At 36.2% G+C, this 22,456-nt stretch overlaps 1 protein-coding gene and 3 non-coding genes across 4 annotated transcripts; 1 reads left to right on the top strand and 3 right to left on the bottom strand.

The window, feature by feature from the left end:
* Window positions 1-10,050: 10,050 nt before the first annotated feature.
* Window positions 10,051-10,920, top strand: LOC108972594 (multiple epidermal growth factor-like domains protein 11). The gene is made up of 2 exons (XM_018939231.1): window positions 10,051-10,159; window positions 10,225-10,920. The coding sequence occupies exons 1-2, from the start codon at window positions 10,070-10,072 to the stop codon at window positions 10,798-10,800; spliced, it is 666 nt and encodes a 221-aa protein (XP_018794776.1). The 5' UTR covers window positions 10,051-10,069; the 3' UTR covers window positions 10,801-10,920.
* A 2,992-nt stretch (window positions 10,921-13,912) lies between these two features.
* On the bottom strand, window positions 13,913-13,984 carry Trnaq-uug. Its single transcript has one exon. It is a non-coding gene; the product is annotated as a tRNA-Gln (tRNA).
* A 600-nt stretch (window positions 13,985-14,584) lies between these two features.
* Trnaq-uug lies at window positions 14,585-14,656 on the bottom strand. Its single transcript has one exon. It is a non-coding gene; the product is annotated as a tRNA-Gln (tRNA).
* A 5,805-nt stretch (window positions 14,657-20,461) lies between these two features.
* Window positions 20,462-20,533, bottom strand: Trnaq-uug. The gene has a single exon. It is a non-coding gene; the product is annotated as a tRNA-Gln (tRNA).
* Window positions 20,534-22,456: the final 1,923 nt, after the last annotated feature.

The following is a 22,456-nucleotide window of genomic DNA, read 5'->3' as shown; positions in this document are numbered from 1 at the left end:
AAACAGAAGAATACATGGCTACSTCAGTATATGTGTGTGTGCTGGTGGTGTGTCTTGCTTGCGGCACAAATATTTGATTTGCATTCGGTGSCCACTAAGCGGCAACAGACACGTCACTCCAGTAAGAGGAACCGCTAGTCAGCCAGTGCGGTGGAGCGCGGCAAAATAAAAATTTAATCCTACCCCCCCATTACAAAAACAAGCTTTGCGCTTCAACCAAAGGTAAAACTAAATTAACAAAATAAAAAATAAACCGTTGTTTCCGGTAATTGCGTGCGCTTAGTAAGCGCGGTGATTGCTGCATGAAGCTGCATCAGCTAATTCGATTTTGATTACGCTTGAATGCTGTGTATACACCTGTCTGTATATACATATGCTTTGTGGTAGAAACTGTGTCAATAGAATGCATTTATAATTAATTAATTTGCAATAAGAAATGTTTGCAGTTCACTTATCTCTGCGTGTTTGGAAGGGTATGTACGAATACTGAAGCTAGTTATGAACAATTCAGTTTAAAGTAGAAGTGTTTTACTTTATACAAGACATTTTACTGAAAATGTTTGTAAATCGAAAATAGTTGTAACACATTCTTATTGGTTTTCTAGTAATACTTTCTTATGGCAATGCTTTGCTTGGGGGAAAGCGATCGAAAAAAGGTTATAAAGAAAAAGTAACAATGAATCATGACGACGGACTGAAGTTCACGAAATAATTAAATAATAGCAATGTTCTAGCTTCAACCTTAATTAAAACATATTTAATACAAATAAATAGAGCTGTGCACCGCGACTTATGGTCTATTGTGCCCTCTCCTCTGTCGCACATAGGCCTAGCACGTAGATAAATTCCAGCATCCTGCTGGTGCTATTGAAGCGATCTGATCCCTATTCGAATATAAAGATCCAAAAGCCTTAATGCTACGTCTTCAGACTGCTGTACAGTCTAACGTCAGGTACTCGGCAGTTTTCGGCACCATGTCACAGAACCCACAGATTGCGAAAGAGGCTATACCTATGAGCATACTATTGCAGTGTTAAATGCCACATGTAGCCAAAAATTGTCCCTTGGGAAGTTGACTACACCTCGAATCCTTCTGAGGTAAGCACTCATTTGCAATTTTGCCTGGTAAATGCCTGAGAGTTGTTTCCAATACATTCTTCCTCCTTGCGGACTTTATAGTAACCACACCACAATGCAATGACTTTGTTCGTACCATCCTGACGGCAGTTGCAAAGCGGGCAAGCTCATCAGCCAGTTCATTCCATTCTATACACATCTACACCAATAGCGATTGAATCTCAAAAGCAAAGAAGACGTTGAATACCTTTTGACTATAGATGAGTATGGCAATACTTTTATTGTGATAGTTGCATTGAAGGTTGGAGATTATAACAAAGACTTCTGCGTGAAAAATGGAAAAATTAGTACGCGGTCCTGCGACACCTGTACCAATGCCTTGCAAACCGTTGAATCAGCCAGTGTACGCCTTATGTATGTTTACCTCATTTACTGCATATATGGAGTTGAGTTGGTTCCGGCATGACCTCTAGTGCTGCTTCTGTTCCTTAAGAGATTGCACCCGTAGACACCGGCAAGTCTTTCCATTTTCGATAGTTAAAGCTAAACAGAAATCTGCGATGCTTTTGAAGCCTATGCCATCGCTCCATGTGTAACAATCGGTTTGGCGATTATGGTTTACATCCACCTCATGATCTTTTGCATACTTAGCTCTTTCTTCTGTGTTGGTCGTGCAAATTCCGCCAGACAACTCGATAGGTAATGCTAATTATAATAATAATCTCAGTTTTTTTCTTACGCGTTTTTTTCAATATTCATCATTGAAACAAAATACAAACATCAGAAAGGCCATAAAATTCAAATTATCGAAACAACTGACTTTGCCGATAGCAATAATTTGAAAAAATATCATTCAAGTTTTAATAAAGCATTTTCAGAAAATAACCAAATTGTCGAAAAATTGTCATTGTCTGATTTAAACAATAATAAAATGATAGAGCCACGAATCAAAGAAAACGATGTTACTTATATTGCCTTCAAATTGCCTCGAATGCACTATTTTCTTCAAAGTTTTCTCCCAGCGTCATTTTGCACTCCTCAGATAGAAAATAAATGTTTGCTCTACTGACAATCGATGAGACTGCGACAATGAAAATGACGAAGGAAAAGGCAAATCATGTTCACAGAAGTAACAAAAAATGTATGTGTCGATATTCTTCAGTGTACAGCACTAGATATCAACTATGTTGAATAACAATAAAATCGAATTTTCTGAAAAAATATTTTTTTGAAACGTTGTAATATTCAGCCTTTTTGATACAATATCCAATCATTTATGATATGTTTATATTTGTTTCTTTAGCACACACCACTAGCACACAAGAGAGACGAGATTAGTATAATTGCATTATATACATATGAGTGTTAAGAGCTTAGTTTCTGCACTAAAAGTCTGCTCTTCCGATAAACAAACAACTTGTCACGCTTTTAGGCAAACTTTTAGCTAACGAGTGAGCTGTCAAATCGCATCAATCGTGTTTGCGTAGATCGAGTTTCATTGCATAACAAAGTGGCGAAGCTTGAAAGCTGCAAATATAGTAAACATAAGCGGATAAGTAGTTAGACGAAATGGGTAGGGGGTGAATAAGCACTACTTAGACTGCCGCATAAATATAAGAAGTATTAAGTTATATATTTTCATTTTGCAAACAAATGAAATTAATCATTAATCTCGAAGTCTGTAAAAGTTTTTGTATTATTTTTACACATATGGATATGCCGACAAAAGCTTAACGCTGATTAGGCCAACTTCTATCTAAAGCATTTTGTGGGGAAAATCGTAAGTATATAGAAATATATGTATATATTTGTAACATATTTTTATAAAGAAGAAATATAAGAAGCGTTCTCTTCGTAGAAAATAAGAAAAGTTCACATCTTTTAATAGGGATTCCCTTCCAATTCTTTTACATATTCAAGTTTTTCCAATGCACATTAAAAAGGAGAACACAATAACCCGAAAATTGCGCAGCAGCGCTAAAGACAAATTTTTAATGCGGTAATATAAGAAGCCATCAAGCATTTAAGGGAGTAATTAAAGTGTAGAGTGTAGACATGTTGGCAGACAAGCTGGCTATCAAACAAAGCAAGCACTTTAACTGATGGCAACGGAAGCTGACTTTAAGGGCTAGACAGAGTGGCGGAAGCTTTAAATAAGCAAGAAGGAAGGAACACTAACTTACCATAGAAATTCAAAAATGAAAAATTAGTACTTGAGATTTTAGGCAATTAACTACGTATGTACGTATGCTACCAAAGTCTAGAGCTAAATACCAGCGGTAGCAGGAACCATACCTTGTACGGATAGCCATAGAAAGGCTATAAATAAGGAAGGAGATGGAGATGCAAAAGTATTCAGAGGGGCGACAATATAATGAGGGAATTTTACTTCGCCTGATTTCACAATGTGTCTACTAAGGCGATAGATGCGTCGTCAGACAGTCACTCTGCCCTGACTGTGTCTGTAAGTAAATGATTTTTTTATACTCTCGCCACAAAGTTGCTAAGGAGAGTCTTATAGTTTTGTTCACATAACGGTTGTTTATAAGTCCTAAAACTAAAAGAGTCAAATACAGGGTTATATATACCAAAGTGATGAGGGTGACGAGTAGAGTTGAAATCCTAATGTCTGTCTATCCGTCCGTGCAAGCTGTAACTAGAGTAAAAATTGAGATATCTTGATGAAACTTGTCATGCGAGAGTATAAAATGTTCGGTGACACCCGAACTTAGTTCTTCCTTACGTGTTTTTTTATTTCAATTCTACTTTTATTCTAAAAGTTTTACTAGTTCATTGACTTCATAATTGAAAATCCGAAAATACATAACTCCTCAAAAAAAAATCAACCCACCTTTATCTATTGCAACTTAACTTTGATGAAGTATAAAAAAGCCCATCCATGAATATATCTTACTATCATATTTTGTCTGCATTCAAGTGTCACTTACACGCTTCCAGCTCTATTAATTTCAATTCGCTACAAAAACGAAAATTCGTGAGTAATCGGTCCACCACTCTATCACACCACTATCTCTTTGAGAGGCTTCTGTATAAATACTTCAAGCACTTGTTGTTCAATATAAAAAAAAAATATATATAGGGATTGATGTTGCAATCACTTACCAACACTTTCTTGTTGCATGATTGATGATGTTCGGTGGCAGCAACTAACATATTCGCTGAATTGCAAGCAAACAGGGATTAAATAGAAATATTGGAAGTGACAGGCAGCACTTGAATAATACTTGTGAAACTTTATAGGAAAAGGATACAGTTGTGACATGCGATCTTACATACACACATACATGAAAGTTTAACTAAAAATGGACATTATTAACAGCAAAATGTGGATGGGGAAGGGTTTAGATTTGTCTTCCCAGCAGAGTGGATACAAATCCTTTTAGAGTACATTTACTGTTTCTCAGTGCGGTTTTCCAGCATTTCCTTGTGGCTCTTATCCCAACAATAGCAACACCAAAATATTTATATACATATAAACAGAGTATGTCAAGTTTGCGCTGAAGTTTCTAACCAGAAGGAAAGATGCTTTGCCTACACCCAAGCAAATCTTATCACTTATTACCTAATAATTTGTAAATTGAAATCGAACTGGACTTGTTCTGGCAGATTGACAGTTCTGACATGCCTGCGCGATTTTGTTTTAACCTTGTGCTCTTTCACGTCGCCGTCGCTGAGATGAATTCGTTGTAATTACGGTTGGCCAGTTTATCTCTAAATCTTCTTCACAGTCTTTCTATGCGGTTTAATGATTTTGCGATAATCACAAAAAACAACCGTATTCAGCGATTACTTCGGCAATAAGATCTCACGGTGAAGTCTTAGCATTGTCAACTGCTCCAGCAAAGAAGTGAAGAAGAAAAAAGAAAGAAGATTTTTGATATCATGATGAAGCCATTATAAAGTAAAACGGTCGCTCTTAGTGACATCAATTTATTCCAGGCCATGCTAACGTGAAGAACATACCTTTCATTGATATCAAAAAAGTTGTGTTATCTCCATTATATATTAAGCTTGGATTGATAAATAAATACCTTTCATTAATCTCTTGCACGATACAAAATTTCCGAAAAATTTGGTTTCGCGATTTAGCCCTTCACTATAGCAGCTGCCCTTAAAATTGATCAAAATCAAGTTCTATGTCTAAAGGTATTTTAGGTTCGCTCCAGATAAAAGTAAAGATTTTTTTTCTTTTACTCTAAAAGTGAGAGAGCTGAAGACGAAAAAAATATTTCTCTGCATTAAAAGCATCGTAGATAAATCGTATTGCTTAGATGGAATGCCGCAATTGCAGTTCGTGCTCTGTGTTGTGGCCACCAGAACTTAATTTCATCTTAATTTCCATTACTTTAAATTCACCACAAATTTCAAGTGCTCCATTATCTAAAGCTTGCTCACACTTTTTCACAAAAAATTGTCTTTTTATCTTTTCTCATTAATTTTTACTCAAACGTAACTGGTACTTTAATACCCCTTAACACTCGTGCTAAGAAAAGCAGCATAGAATTTCTGCAAAGAAAATAAATGAGTGAATTGGATAAGCTACAAAGTCAAAGTGTATGTCTTCTTCTTCTTTGTCTCCACTTAATGAATAACCTGAACTGGCAAAGCGGCAAAGTTGCTAACCCACAAAATCCCTATGATAACAAGCTATAAATATATGTGTACACTTACAGCAAACAGAATGGCGAGAATGCAACAGCACAACAACAACTTCACTGGAGTTGCATGCTCATGGCAAATATGCGTTGAACTATGCTTGGCTTTGATATAAATCAGAAGAAGCCAACATAAATTTGCGTTAATTAAAATGAGATGATTGTGGGTTGTTAGTCGCCAGGAATAAAGAGCCAGTTGTAGAGTCGGAGAGTTATGTTTAGAGACTGAAGAGGGGTGCAGTTGATGCAGTGAAGTTGTTGCTTGCCATACATACCAACACAAATACAGAAGTCGCTGACACCATTAATGCAGCAAACAATGGCATTCGCGCCCACAAACGCACATCCACACATATGCATACGTCTGCAGCGGATGCCCGCCGTGGCGTATGAGCGCTGTGAGCCAGCACAGGAGGAGTGCCGGGTAAAAATGCGTGTGAGCTGAATGCAACAGTTCGGTGTTGTTTGCCGCTGACAGCATGTAGCAGTAGCAAGGACATGGAATTACGGTTTTGCATGCAACAGTGGCGAGTTGAATGCTGAAGTGAGTGCTGTGTTCGAGCGGAACCGATTGTTGTAGAAATTCCATATACTTTAGTATAGATTTTATATATTATATTTAAAAATTATTTTTTTTTAATTTTTTTATATTTTTTTGCATATTTCGATGTTATAAGCCTTTAAAATTATTATATTAAAATTTGAAATGAATATCTCAAACAGTTTTTGAGCTACACGCTGTAGTCGCTCAGTTCAAAAACGATCGAAATTTCTACTAAATTTAAACTTTTTTAAAAAGACGCCGTCAGTTTGCAATTTTTTTATTTTTTTCGACCGTAATGAACTACGGACAACAACCGGAAAATTTTACGTGGGTACCTGCTGACGACAGCCTTACTCCACGGTACTCAAAAGTACAACGAATCAAATGAAAGCGTTGATCAGCGCCCTGAAAATGCCAGGCACCTTCAGTACCAATTGGCAGTGTGGAATGGACACACTAACCACCTTGGTAGGGTTCGAGKCCTATCTAAAACCTCTGCCGTACTATGGGTCCGGCACCCGGTTGCAATGCAACTCCACATCGAAAAGACAAAATGCCAATTCTACCCGCATTTGGGTATAAACCACAACCACCACGATACTCCCCGAGGGGCSAGTCYGCAYGAGCAGGTTGGAGTTACCTCCAAGGGCTCCTGCTCCCCGTGGTACCAGAATTAAGTCTCCGGTCAGTATCTATATCTACATCTACAATATCTTCTAGAGTTATCTTTTTTAAATTTCATCTACGGGAAAGACCGTAATATCTACATCACTGGAATACCCTTGTTTTGGGGCCGCCGGAATTCGCGTGTAATTCTAAAAATATTTAATTTTTTTGTTCAAAGTTCATTCTTTGCATTCCTCAGCTTTATACAAATGTACCCCTGGAGTAGAGAAAATTAAATACCCAAAAACCGACTGACTGTGACAATAGATGTGGATCTGAAATTGTAAGAAATAGCTAAAACAAGGAAGAACGGAATATTTTCACCTACTTTTTTGATGAGCTATATCATTCACTCATACACATGTTTAAAGCAATCTGCAATACTTCACTTATTTAGTCCCTAAACAACCGCTCTTTTTGAAGCAAAGTTATAATACCCTTGGCGCAACTTGCCTGCGGTTGTAACAAAGCGTCGAAAGCGAAAGAAAAGTGGGGTTGGTTTTCGAAATCACATATTTCACTGCATTGTCAGTTGCAAGCAAACAGAAAGCAGTGAGTGCATTTGAAATAATAAAGCCAAAGGCTTGCTTGTAATGTGCCAGAATAAAAAAGCAAATGAGTTATATGAGCTAAAAACAGTAAATACCTAGAAAGCAACAAAAGAGTTGTAAAAGTCACAAAAGACTCTAAAACAAAAACGAAAAGGAGTTAATGCGAATTACTGCCGAGCAACAGGGCCAGTCACCCAAAACGCTTAAGATTTGTTATATCGTCGCTTGTAAGTTAGTTAGTTTAAGCTAAGTGAATTTCTGGGAGCAATGTCTAAAACAACTTTCCTAAAAACTTATTTCCAACAAATGTGTTGGCGATTTTATGAATTTTTCATTCACTTAATAATTCAAATTTCATTCAATATTATATCTGCTTGATTACTATTTTCGTTTTTTAGGAACAACTTTTGTGGATATTTTAACTCTTGCAGTGATGGTTGCTACACCTGCTCAGAGATTGAAGAAATTTGTTTAGGCTTTTCTTTAATAACACTAATTTTCAGTAATTTTGCGACTGTGATGTTAGATTCTATTTCTTCCTAATTTTGTGTTGCTAAAATCAAAAATTTTAGTAAAAACTTCCCAATACGTAGTATTTTTTTGTGTTTGGAAATTTTTGAACTCAAATTCATAATCCAAACACCGCGAAGACCCCTACTGTTCTCTCAGCACATCAGTCAAAAAATTTCACTTAAGATTTGTTGAGTAGTGTAGTTAGCAATTCATTGTGAAAATTAGAGTCTCTTGATTCCGTAGCCGATCTTCTATCTTCTGTCAGGTATATGCTCATTAGGGTGGGTCAAAAAAAATTCTAAAGTTTTGGTTTTCGCTTGATACGCGGAAAAATTGGTTTGACAGACGCCACCAAGAAAGGTATGGTCATCCGCCTAACGGGTTTCTATTTTTCTTTTCTATGATCAGATTAGTAAAATTGTAACTCGCTTCCAATTACTTGAAAATTCCGTTTTGTGGATTTTGTTGGAAATTGTTTGTTCTCTAAAAAAGGCTTTCAACGATTATTTCGTAAATCTAAACGTTTAAAAGATATGAACGGTTTAAATTTGATTATTTTGAAGAAAAAATTGTTTTCTTATCAATTTTATAACTTAGTGAAAACAAAAACTTTTAAATTGCAAAGCTCATAGTCTTGTAAGAAAAATCCGTTTGTTTTTTAACCACCCTAATGCAATTCGATTCCTTGATATGATTCAATTTGGCTTCGGACGTGATCAACTAAACGTTTTTCACGTCACCGTTCATATTATGATAACTCAAGCTAAGCTCACTTATTTCTGAGTCAACACCAAAGAAGTCCGCTATCCCTTCCCTAAATACATACGTATGCTTCAACTCATTTGTACTATCGGTTTCAGCGATTTCCATGACGTAATCAATTAAAACCAGTAACGGGAGTTCCCTCATTGTTTTTTATATTCGTATTCAAAGCCTGAACTATTTAATGAATATTTAAAAAGTAGTTGCGGCTATGCTATTCGAATCGTTTCATACAACGGAAAATATGTGAACTGCTGTGAATTCGCAGAAACGTAATGAGGTTTGTTCATGTAAATGGAAAAATGCAAAATTCTTTTGTAATTTACACTTCGATAAAAAAGTGCACTTCAAAGCATCGATAGAGATTAGAGAACAAAGAGATTGTGTCTCTTCAATACTCAGCTAAAAAAATGTGCAAGAAGCTTAAAGCTCATTTTTGTTGTTGAAAGCTTTCGAACCATTGAAGTATATGTATCGAAATGGCGTGCTGATCAAGTTAATTGTTGATTAGTGATCTAAATTATTTTCTTAAAATTTGCGTGTTTACGGTAGTTGCACTGGGTTTCGGCATGCAATTCCGAAAAATTTCTATGAGTGAATATATATGTATGTATGTATCCTCTCCGGCTTGTTATGAAAATCAGAAAATTTTAGATGTTAGCCAAAAATATAGGTAGTCGAAAAAGTTATTTCGTATTTCTAATCTAACTACAACTTATCTCTTTTATATTTATAATATATATATAGTATACTTGCATATATTTTGCATTTTCTAATACAAAGCCATCACAATATTAATTTAATCTTTCTTGAACCGCTGAAAGTAAGCAACCAAACTTTTAATGCTCACCCTAATAGTAGAAGACTTTGACATAAATTTATATTTAGTGGCGTTTATCGGACTTTCCTCCACATGCAATGTAACTCACGTAAGGCATTAGTTAACATTAGTTATTTTGAAATATCTGCGATAAAAGATGCAAAACGATTTCTTTAATCTTTCGCAGAAACGATAATTTCGAGCTTTAATCACTGTTTTCCATATTTGGCTAGAGATTAGTCGATAACAATTCACTGAAACCCAACAAACTATATAATTACAAGGCGCGCTATATGGGGTATGCCCTGTGTTGGTTGGGAATACCCTACTGCAATCGGTTGCTTTCTCGCTTGCGAGCCGTGCATGTGCATTTGCTTCCGCAGAGAATTCATTTGCAGTTTAAGTAGTCGCTCACTTTCCACTCGACCGGTTAATTGTAAACACCTAAAAACCTTGTAAAATGTTCAAAGCACATTTAATTCTATTATTTTTAGTCGGAATCGCGCCAGTACTAGAAGTTAGTGCCGCTTTTTGTACAAAATACGGACCAGTGAGTGTTCAAGTGACAGAAAATATATAATTTATACAATAAAAAAAATAATTGACGCTTTACAGGATGCCAAAGTTATCAGAATTTGTTGTCCCGGCTATGAGGGAGACGGTGTGAACTGTGTGCCGTTCTGCAGGTGCGGTTGCATTAATGGTGTGTGTGTTAAACCCGACTTTTGTGAGTGTCATGAAGGATTTGCCAAACACAATGGACCGCACTCACCGTGCGAACCGATCGCAACAGCACTTCGTGAACCGCAGCCACACAGCTGCCTCGAGCGCTGCGCCAATGGCACCTGCGTGGATGACACATGCACCTGTGCGCAAGGCTGGCTGCTGCAACAGCACGAAGGACGTGAGATTTGTGTGCCACAATGTAACGGCGGTTGTGTCAACGGTTATTGCAGTGCCACGAATAATTGCGTTTGCTATGAAGGTTTCGAGGCGCAAGCCTCTAATCAGCGTGAGTGTGTTCGACGCTCGAGCAGCGGCGCACTGTCGACGCAATTAGCGCAAATGAATGGGATTCTAGTCTCGCTGCTACTGATCAGCTGTTACTACGCGTATTGGCGCACTATAAATACGCACACAGAGCACCACTCGAAGTGTGACCTGAAACGCAGCATCAAAGGCAAACGATAAGAAGAGCTCGAAAGCGCACCCGCGTATACACGCATTTTTTTCAAAACTGTACTGAATTAAGTTAAGATGTTTTTCTTCCAAAATAAAAATAAAAAGCCATTGTGGTATAAACAAGCATTTAAAAATAAACAAGTAAATAATTAACACTTACCAAGGAATAGCCGGCATTTTCATTGCGTGCGCCGCCAACACACTCCACGCGCGCGCCACTTATCAGCTTAGCGTAATAAATTTTTAACTCCTTATGTTTTATGTTGCAGCACCCTGCATTCATGCGTGGAACAATGAACTTTTTATGACACAAATAAGCGCCGACAGCGCAAACCTGCTGATGCTGCTGCTGCAAAACTGCGCGGCATGCAAACATAAGTACGCACAGAATAAATAAAAATTTAGTAGCAATAAATTAGTTGCAATGACAAATGTGCTTTTCATTCTAATTGTTCTCATAAATTTAGAAAAAGCTGAAGAAAGCGCAAAAGTGATAAAGCAGACAAAAGCAATAAATAAACGCTCGGGACAGTTAAAGAAAAATTAGTTTGTGTTCAAAGGCACAAAAAAAATATATTTTTATATTTTTTTGCATTTTTCGGTGGTCTATGAAGACCTTCTTTTAAAAGGTATCCGATCGGTACAGTAACCAATCAGTTTTTCCAATTTGTCCAAGTTTAATCGTCAAATCATTTTCGTTTTTTTCTGCTTACTTGGKCTATATTTCAACGGTCAACGACCCCTAAGTTTTCAACATTTTTAGAGATTGATCAACTTTTTCCTGGAGAAATGTTCTTTCCATAATTTTAGTATGCTCTTGGTGTCACCCACAAGATCACCTCTAGGGGTTCTACAAGAGTATGCTCCGGTCTTGAAACTTTATGTTAGTCGCCAGATTATTTCGTAGAGTTTTCGATCATTACCCCTGTCGGCAGGATCTTCATACTTGCGCACTTCCGTCTCTCTCTTTATCTTTATCTGCAAATGCGTCTCACTTCTCTCTTCAGCTCTGGATATCTATCCCATCCCGCACGTGTTGTGGCCGATTGTAACGGCGCGAGGTAGACCGTCTGCTTCTTTCCGCTGCGACACGGCACTCCTCGTCGTACTAGCTGTTCTTCGAACAATATTCGTACAGTACAGTAGAACTGATTAGTTGAATGAAACAAACGGCATCAACCGCTGATTGACAAATTAACTATTGTAAATAAATGTATTGTAAATTAATAAAAACTACATAAATTAAATGATTTGTATCAAGTATACACCTCTCATAACTCAATTGTATTTTGCCATTGCAAGTGAGCTTTGTTACGCTAATCAATAATTTCTCTCGCTCCATTTAAAGAGCAAATCAGCAAATCGGTGTGTGTCTTGACATGCAATAATTTTCTTAATGATTTTTTAATGAAAAAGTGAATACAAAAAATAAAATTTTTTTTAACTTATTTTCTTTAAGTGTATGAACGACCATTAGATTTCATTTTCAATTTCCGGTGAATAATCTATAAAAATAAACGTTCAGCAAAACAATGTACCAAATATATTTATATGCACTGTTTTGCTTGCTCTCCCGATTTTTATGAATTTATGTACACATGTGTGTGCAAATATTTTTGAATGTGAAGAAACAAGGCATGGCCGACAAGAAGTCTGTCAGCACCAAGGTAAATTAATAGAACACACGCACTCTTCCCGCAGAGCAAGAAGCGGGAAATGGCAAGTAAACAGGCGAATTGCAGACATAAGGAAAGCATTAAGAATCAAAYACAGGTGAAAGAAAACAATCGATGGTCAACCGGAAGGGGCGTTTAGTAGGACAGCTATTGCTAGGAGTTTGGTTGAAGGGTTGGAGTAACAATACAATGCGCTCGGAAATTCTAAAAATAATATGCCAAGCCGTTGGCAGCAAGCTGTATGAGATTATTCGATTTTTTGTCTGTGTGAATATGTATGCTTGTGACAGGTAGACACCGGTGAGGAGTGTCTGCAATTTAAATGCTTAGTAGCTTTAGCATTTGTGGCTGCAGATAACATGCTAAATGGAATTTATTATTTAAGTTGAAGCGCAGACATGCCTTACAATAGTTGAAAGAAAGCAAAACTATAGAAACAGGGCGAAGAAAATATGAAATATTTTTGTTATCTCAGTTATTTAAATGGATGTTAAACCTTTTTTATACAGCACTAATAGAATTTATATTGGTTGCAGGAGATTATATAGGGTAGTCGAAAAAGTATTTTCGTATGTCTAATAAAACTTCAACTTTTAATTTTTTATTTTATTTATCATGAACTTTAATGAACCAAATATGCATAATTTTGGTCGACTACCTTTTGTCAATTTTTGCAAGATACATTATTCCATCAGTGTAATACTTTAATGGTTTCTCGCGAAAAACTGCGACTTCTAATTTTCAGAGGACTTCTAGAAGCCAACTTTACTTCATTTAGGGAGTTATGCATTGACCATAACAGATGACATTCTGATGGTGCAAGTTAAATGAATCAAAACTTCTCAGCCAAGCGCTCCCAGTTTTTGCCGAGTCATCAAAGATGTGTATCGTCTAGCTTCGTCTTGATGAAAGACGAAGCCCTTTCTGTTGTTCAGTTCTGGCCCTTTTTTCTCTTGCTTGCTTCAATCTCATCAGCTGTTGACAGTGAAATGTAGAATCAATTGTTCAGCCAGGCTGGAGCAGCTCATAGCGGATGATTCCTTTCCAGTCCCACCAAACACCCAGCATAACCTTTCGAAGCGCCAATCCTGGCTTTGCGACCATTTCTTGAGTTTCACCACGCTTGGACCATGAACTTTTTCGCACATTGTTATTGTATTTGATTCACTTTTCGTATGCTGTTACCATTCGCTTCAAAAATGGTTCGATTTCATTTCGTTTCACCAAACAATCGCAGATGCTAATTCGGTCCATCAAATTTTTCACAGTGTTACCCAAACATCGATCTTCTTTTTGTAACCAGCCTTTTTTAAATGGTTCAATACCCTTTAAGTTCCTGAGCGATGTCATTGCTACTTATACGATGATCCTGGTCAATCTTTATTATTATTTATGAATTAAAAAAAGTTGGAAACATCCAAAATATTAAGTTATTGATATTATTAAGGTTCTACCGAGATTTGAACTCGGATCGCTGGATTCAAAGTCCAGAGTGCTAACCATTACACCATAGAACCAGTTGTGGATAACCTCGCCAAAATGGAAGCCAGAGAATGGACAATATTTTCAACAGAGGGAGATATTAGCAGAAACTTCGTTCCTCAAGTTTCAATGCTGAAAATTAGAAAAAAAGTAATATAAGTATAAAACACTAATCAGTGATTAATAAATAATAAATTCTAATATATATATATATATTATATATATATATATATTTATAAATATGCATTTTATCAATTTTTCGGAGTAAATAAATAAATAAACGTTTTTCTTGGTAAACCAAAAAATTAATCAATAAAAGGTGATAAAAACGACAAATTCTTCAAGATGAAACCTTTCTCGCACAATTTTGTAAAATCAGCAGTTTTTCTACTCAATATCTTTTCATATTTCAGCATATTACATAATATCGACAACTAACAATTGCTACCCAAATTCTCCTCTCGTATTTATTATTATTATTATTTCATATCTTTACAAATATGTATGTAATCTTTATCTTATGCAAATAACTTGACAGTGCGCGATGATACAAACAAAACTCCGTAAATAATCTCAACATAAATTTTTAAAATCTGAGCGAATTGAAATTTTATTTATAAAAAATTTGTTTCTGAAGGTTCTACCGAGATTTGAACTCGGATCGCTGGATTCAAAGTCCAGAGTGCTAACCATTACACCATAGAACCGGTATGGTGCGGAGCTGCTATAGAGCATACACATACTACGCTCTCTCAACCTGGTTGATATTGTTGTTGCTGTCGCCGTCGTTGTAGGCAAAAGTGAGGTGTCTGCAGTGGCGCTTGCCGAGTTTCGGTTTGGTGGTGAGTATTTATGACGCGCAATGCTTTGCCTTAGCGTTTATTTTTAGTAACGGCAAGTGCTAGGCTAAGCAGACGTCATAAAGTTCGAATCTACAGTAGCAAACAAAAAAAAAAACATATATTAAACTAGAATGTAAAAGATGTTTGCAGCATTGTTATGCGTTCTTATTTTCATTTCACTTGCTGGCATGTCGTAAACGCAGTTGTCTCATTAAATTATGATTGCCTAATGTGCTCGTAAAATTGCAAATGTGTCGCTTTTGATTTGGCGAATGATTGCAATTGTGCAGCGATACAATTTTTATGGCCAACGACAAATGCAAATTTCGAACATTTGGGGCACTGAAACTTTTATTTCACTTATTGGTGAGGGAACGCTAATTATTCCACACATTAAGKGGTCCCAATTTTTAAATGCCAAAGATAGAAGGACTTCCGATAGTAAAATGTGGTAGATAGCATTTGCAACCGGTTTAGTTTTTGGCTTTGGGATCACATATACACACATATGTATATACAACTGTGGTAATGGTTATAGTAGAAATACGAGCATGGTGGGTTCTTACTACAAATTGAAAAATCAAGTAAAAAGAAAACTACAAATTAAATAATATTAACAGGTAATTTTTAACTGTTTCTTCAGCATATTACATAATATAATATTCTTTATTTTTTCTTTATAGTATATCTATTTTTGACTAATAAGACTTGTTAAACATTTAATTGTATTATGGATGCTGCATGATGGTGTAGATAATGCGACAAATTTAGTCAAATCTAGAAAGCCGGAAGTCATTCATGCTCTTACAAATAAAATCCGTTTGTATTATGAAGCTTCCACAATGGTCTCATAAAAACTTTCGATACATTTGTTATAGGATACGAATACTTTTTTCTAAAAACAATATTAAGTTGCCTGCTGCACCATACTATGTTGTTGTTGTATTGCATGCAACAAGTGTGTTGAATGTCTTTCATACATGCGAGTTATGATGCCATTGGCGGCTGCCTGCAGTTGGTATTTTGAGCAAACAAACAATTCTATTTATGTATCACGTACGTGTAACGGTTATTAATGACGTTTTCTCATTTACGTTACCCTAGTCTCGGGAACTGAGAGCGGTTTACGCTCGGCCGCTGCAATTGCTTGAGACTGCGCCGAAGCGGCAAAATATTCTGCCTTCAACATATGTATGTATGTGAACTTTTTAGCAACATGTTGCTGTAGCAGTATATGTTGTTAGATGTTGCGTAGCGGTGTTCTTGTATAGCAAGGATATTTAGGAGGTGTTAAGTAGCTGTTTACTAGCGTATTTAATTTGAAGTTTGGTCTTACCTTGCAAAAGTTAAGGCATTTTCCACAAGCCATTTTCAATTGATTAACCAATTACACAGTACAACAGCTAATCTGGGGGGTGAGAAATTCCAAGTCAGGGTGATGGTACTAGGTCGGTATAGTAAAACCCTCAAAGGGTTTGGCGTTCGTATGTTTCGCTTAGTTGTAACATTTTGGCAAAAACCACGAAAAAAAAACGATTTCCGAGAATGCTCTTAACATCATTGCGACTTTCTGTCTGTTAGAACGATGCTTTCCCAACAAGCCTGAGTAATATATAAATATATCTTCCCACACTTGTATGGTCGCACGTTTTCGAAATTTCCGCATCATTCAAATATCGGCTTTTTGTGCCTGTTTGCTTTTTTTCTCTTTTCGCATTTTCTATTGATTTATGAATGGTGCGTGTAAGCAAACAAAAAGCGGCGCGCTAAATCAATTGTAAGAAAGCGAAAATGTGCGGAGGGAGATAAAATTGTCGAGAAGAACACAACAAAGTTAAGTAGACGAAATGCAAAATCATTACTCACATGCGGAATCCCACGAGCTTCAAGGATTGTAATTTGTCTACGATTACAGTGGAAACACGAATAATGCACCAATAAATGGCTATGCTTGTTATTGACCAGGGTGAAGGCACTTAAAAGTGTAGAGAAAGGAATTTTCTTGGATGCATTGGATGTCTAGTGTACAGATTGGATGAAAACTTTACTTTTAGTTGTGAAGCTTAGAGTAGATTCCAAATAGTTAATATAAATGATGCAATAATTAAGCAATTTTAGTTATTAAAAATATTTTTTGAGTAGCGACGATTCTGGTCAAATACTTTTGTTAGTATTATTGATTATTTTTATAAAGAAARTCGCAACTTATTTACAGTAAAACATTTTTTATGTGTATTTATAGCTTGTTTTAATGTAATTCATATATTGACATATTTACATTTATTTCTGCGAAGTTTCATTGCAGTATTTGTATACAGATGAGAGAGAGTGTCAACAACCTTTCAATAAATAAACCAAATTCACCAATCATTACAGACTTAAAAGCAAGTCCTGAATGATCTTGCATTATCTTACGTACCTACATTTATATATAAGTATATCGAGAACAACAACAAAAAAAAATATTTGTATGTATAGCTATAATATCCTTTACATACAAAAAAATATTCCATACAAGAAATAGATTTTGAACGGGGAAGTCGTATGGCAGGTATATGCTACAGTGGTCCGATTTAAAATTGTTTTTGTAAGATATACTGTTGGTTTAGAAAATAATTCATGCCAAGTTTATTTTCAAATAAAAAACTTTCCCATATACTCACAAAGACTTGATTCGAAACTTTCCGATATTCTACGGTTCAGAGTATAAGACAAGATAATTTGAATCAGCTCATCACACTGATCATTTATACATACATATACATATATATGTTTTTATCGGATCTCCATTGTTTCCCTCTGAGTGTTAGAAACTACGTGGCAAACTTAATATAATCTCTTCAGGGTATAAAAACCGGATGTTAGTCTTAAAGTGTGAGTGGGCACACACATGTCAGCATCGTGTGGCACTTTGCAACACCCACTTAGGGCAATTTGTGGTAATTTAATTTCGCACACACATATTGATTTGACTTTGACGCTGACTTTGAGCCATTTGAATATAATTTCATATTCATCATAGCCATTATCGTAATAGACATTATCGGCACTGCAAATACCCATCAATAACAGCGTAACCGAGGAACGCTTTCGACATAAAACATTAAACTGTGACGCTATTTTCTGAGATAAACATCATCAATTTGGCATTAGGCGACAACGGGAGCGGCGGAAGATACTCAAGTCTAATGCTCAAAATTTCTTTACATTTTTGAGAGCACAAAATAAGGAAGAACATTGTTTTCTAAACATTATTGTTATTATTTTTCGGCAGTTTCTTTTTATTTTATTTTTTTTTTTTTTTTTTTTGTGTTCTTTCCTGTTCAAGAAACATGAAAAACCTACTCTGCTAGCTGGTTTATGGTAGGCGTGTTCAGCGACAGTACACAATTCTCGTTTGTTTTGAATATTCATTAACATAATTTTGCTATTTAGCGGCGACTATGAATGATGACGTTCAACTGCGAGTAAGAAGATTGAATAAGATTCAATAAATTGTGCGAGAAATGTTTCCCTGCACGCGCCGAGACATCCAGGGTATCGAAGAACAATAGTGTTTTTTATGCACTGCTGTAAATAATTGAAAAAAGGCGAGGAAACATTTAAAATTAGCGCCGACTAATGCGATTTTCTCCGGAAAATGTTTTCGTGGGTCATTTGTTACTCTTGACAAGTGGTGGAGATTGAGAAGTTTGCGCCCTATTTTGTCACGCGCCGTTTTCAATGCTCTTTCAAAAAAAAAAACCTGAAATTGATTTAAAATATTTTCAATACAAATATTTAGCGTGTATTTGTAACTTTTACACAATAATAACACTCACAAAGTTTCTTAAAATAATAACAGAAAGTTGAGGAAAGCACCCAAGCTGCAATAWTTTCGCAAGCCTACTCAATTACTCACCATTACAGCGCGGAAATCTCTGTCGTGATATTTTTGTATACACGGCAGAAAGTTCCGTGGAATTTGTTGATGTTCCCGCCATTTCTCAATCAACCATGACGAAASTTTTGCTGCCGAATGTGAATATATGCCGCCGCAGGCGTTCAGCGCGCTAAGTAACAAAGAGTTCATGAACTTAAAAGTTAAATAAACCTTCGAACACAGGTTGAGGCACAGCAGAACGGTAGAACAGAAAAAAGCAGAAAAATATGTCTATGTATTATGAAGGAAGGTCAGTAAATTTTTAATTGCTTCGAAGTAAGGATTTGATATTCAGAACAAAAAAATTCTCGATGTGAACGCAGTAACTTTACGGGTGTTAACTCAAAAATCCTTCAATCGTTTATTAAAGGGGTTTTCTGGTCTAAAAATAAAAGGAAATTTTCTTTATATTTTTACTATTCATGTTTTACTATTCAATAATATGTCTACAAGATAATTTTTCAAAATTCAAAATAGTTTCGATGATTACAGTATTGGACTAAACTAAACCATCCCCTACTTTGGTTTATCTCGAACTTAGCTGTTTTTAGACAATAAAAATAAATAACTGTAAATTTTACCGCTTTCAATGGGTTGCTTACTAATTCTTATTACAATACAAACCGATCCCTTATTCTAATTATAGTATGAATATGTCTAGTCCCATGCCCAGAGAAAGAGCTCCAGACCATAAAATTACCACCGCCATATTTAACGGTCGCAACATACTACTTAGGTTTGAGTTTTTGTCCTTTCGGCCTTCTCACACAACTTATGCCATCCGAATCTTTAATATTATATTTCAATTTGTCTGAGAAGAAATCGCATGCCATTTCTGAATGCTCCAATCGAAAAGAGCTGTCGCAAATATGAGTTTGGCCTTTAAATTTTTGCTGAAGCAAAATACTTTCTACCAACCCGACCGCAACAGCTCGTCATCTAATTGTAAATAGTAAACAAAAGTGTTTCTGTAATTGATTGGAAGAGAATGTGGAATAAATTTGGAAAACCTTTTTGATCAATGAATTTCTTCTTCTCTTTATGTACTTTTTCGCTGTCTTTCTCAGTTGTTGTCGAGAAAGTACATTGCAAGGTTGCTGAAATTTATTTATTAATCGGGGACACACTGATCTATATGTTATATTTTTTAAAATTTTTGACAAAAAAAAACCAAGTAGGGGGTCCTTTAGTTTTGTCCAATACTGTATGTAGATATTTTGCTGACTCGGCATCCAAACTCACTCGCGAAACTTTAAAGCGTTTCTCCGCGAAACTCTCTTTGTCAAGACGATGCACAAGATTTCTCATATTACCTCGCCTCTTTATGTGGAACAATCCATATTCCCAAATATCAATTTAACTATTTTAAAAAATTCAAAACTGTAAAAAAAAGTAAAAGTAAGAAAAAAAAATTATTTTTTCAGACATTTTGTAAAAAAATTCAAACTTTTTCGTAAAACCTAGGAGGGTTGAAATCGCGGTTATGGTCATTTGTCAATTTTTGAGCCTCTCCACTTCAATAGCTGCTAATATTTGCAAATTTCAATTCGTTTTATTCTTAAATTTATTTATTTTTTTGAAATGTTAAAGAATAATTAACTTAAAAATTACCTAAATTTCATTATTTACACTAGAATGCCCTTAACTATCTAATTAACTCTTTTTATATATTTATCTTTTTTTATTATATCTTAGTAAATAAATATATTAATCACATTTAAAAGAGAAACTTTTAGTTCTCGTCGAGAAGGTTCTACCGAGATTTGAACTCGGATCGCTGGATTCAAAGTCCAGAGTGCTAACCATTACACCATAGAACCGCTTACATGCACTGCTGTCAAAAAGAAAGCTGACAATGGTCAGAAATGCCAATGTTGTGGTAATTATTCGACTAAGAGATGCTCGAGAAAATTTTAACCAAATTAATATTCACGGAATTTTTTGTGTATTTGACTCAAGTTAGTCTCTAATGTAACGTTAACAAGTTGCAAACGATATAATTCATATTTCTAAAATAACCGTTAGGTTTCCGCATACATTTTCCATTTGGCTTCCCCAGCAAGGTCACAGAACTCACTTTCGCTCAAGGTGGGCTTATTTTGTTATCATAGAAATTATGCTGATGAAGTGGCAAATCACATTGTACGGTTAACTTTTGCACGTAGAATAGCAAAATCAGTTTATGGGAGTGCATAACCGTAAAACGGTAATCCTTTTTCATTGTCTGAAATAAACAGCAGCAAATTAAGCCTACAAGTGGCTTTGACATGTCAATGAGTTTATGAATGAATTTTCGGGCTTTAATGGCTGGTGCTTTATGTGTGCTACGCGGCATTCATCGCAAATCTTTGCTCGAGTTGTGAGTTTTATCAAGCTCATTTGCCTACGAAAAGGTGTAGGCGTCGAAGAGCGTAATATACATACATGTATAGATATTACGGCACTTCCGACACGGTGTTAATACGTAAATACGATGTTTTGCTAGAACAACATACGCACCAAAAATATGTATGTGTAAGAACGGAGACGAACAGGCCAGCACGTGCACCAGGCTGCCGGCGGAAGCGAAAGTTTAACTCTGCGCCGTTGACAGGTGAGGCATATTGSTGATGAAGGTGTCAGWGCGTGTGTGGCTGTTTGTGTGGGTGTGTGGATRTGTGGAGAGCGCCAACACTGGGTTATTAATATTTGTTGTCGGCAGCTAAGTATAAATGAGCTCGCGCCGCCGAGGGGRTGAGCGYTAATGTAGCGCAGTAAAATTCGCGGAATCGCTGAAGTAAACGTAAAGCTACGTGGAAAAAGTTTCAAATGTTGCTAGTTTTTTATGCGCGCATAAATATGTAACTAAGCGTGTTGGCAAGTTTACAGTCTCAGGTGCTAACTTATGTATACGATTCAGAAATTTCTACGAGAGTAATTTACTAGATGGGATTTTCACAAGGAGCATGTACAGGAGGAAATTGCAAGTTAAATTAATTGTATAAAAAAGAAGTGAAAGAGAAAGAGGAGATTATAAATTAGTTTCTATTAAATTTTGTACTGTAGCTGTAGTCAGTGTATAGTTATTTGCAAAAAAAATAGTTTGGTTTAAGGCGGATCGACTTCGACGGAGCCCGAAATATCTGTATTACTAGATTCCATCATAGGAAAATTCATAAAGTTACTTGGCTGTCTCCGGATGGAAAATCCATCTATCATATAGACCATGTTGTGATAGACGGAAGACTCGTCTCCAGTATTTTTGACTTTGACCACTTTCTTGTTATATCCAAGATGCACACCCGTTTCTTTATACCAAAAAACGCACGTCAACAAACGTGAATGAAGGCTCGACGTCGTGAAGTTACTATCACAACAGACAGCCGAGCGATTTTCGACTAGACTTGCATTCCTGCTCTCTGACAGCACCCACCAACAACTCGGTATAAGGGAACTCTGACACAGCACTTCAAGGTCCTTACGTACAGCTGCAAACGAAACCATTGGCTTCTGGAAAAGGCATAAGAATAGCTGGTACGATGAGAGGGTCTATGGATTACCGGCCGAGCTATTCAAATACGGCGGCGAAGGACTGATAACAGACAAATATGGTCGGACGAAAGCATGCCCGACGATAGAAATGTATGTATGCTCTGTCCAACCCACAAAAAGAGAGACCCTACAATCGCATATAAGGTTCCATCGAGCATATTGTGTGAAGGAAAAAAGCTCACCGTCAACAAACTGATAGCACCTCACCAATA

Source organism: Bactrocera latifrons, unplaced genomic scaffold (genome assembly GCF_001853355.1).
Source record: "Bactrocera latifrons isolate USDA-ARS-PBARC rearing strain unplaced genomic scaffold, ASM185335v1 scaffold_41, whole genome shotgun sequence".
NCBI classification, from domain to species: domain Eukaryota; kingdom Metazoa; phylum Arthropoda; class Insecta; order Diptera; family Tephritidae; genus Bactrocera; species Bactrocera latifrons.
This window is presented reverse-complemented; position numbering and strand designations above follow the sequence as displayed.

What these genes read in the sequence shown, in the direction of transcription:
- LOC108972594 (XM_018939231.1), top strand. Translation starts at nt 10,070, where the DNA reads ATGTTCAAAGCACATTTAATTCTATTATTTTTAGTCGGAATCGCGCCA. An exon ending in TTTGTACAAAATACGGACCA is followed by an intron (nt 10,160 to 10,224) that starts GTGAGTGTTCAA and finishes GACGCTTTACAG; the next exon opens with GATGCCAAAGTTATCAGAAT.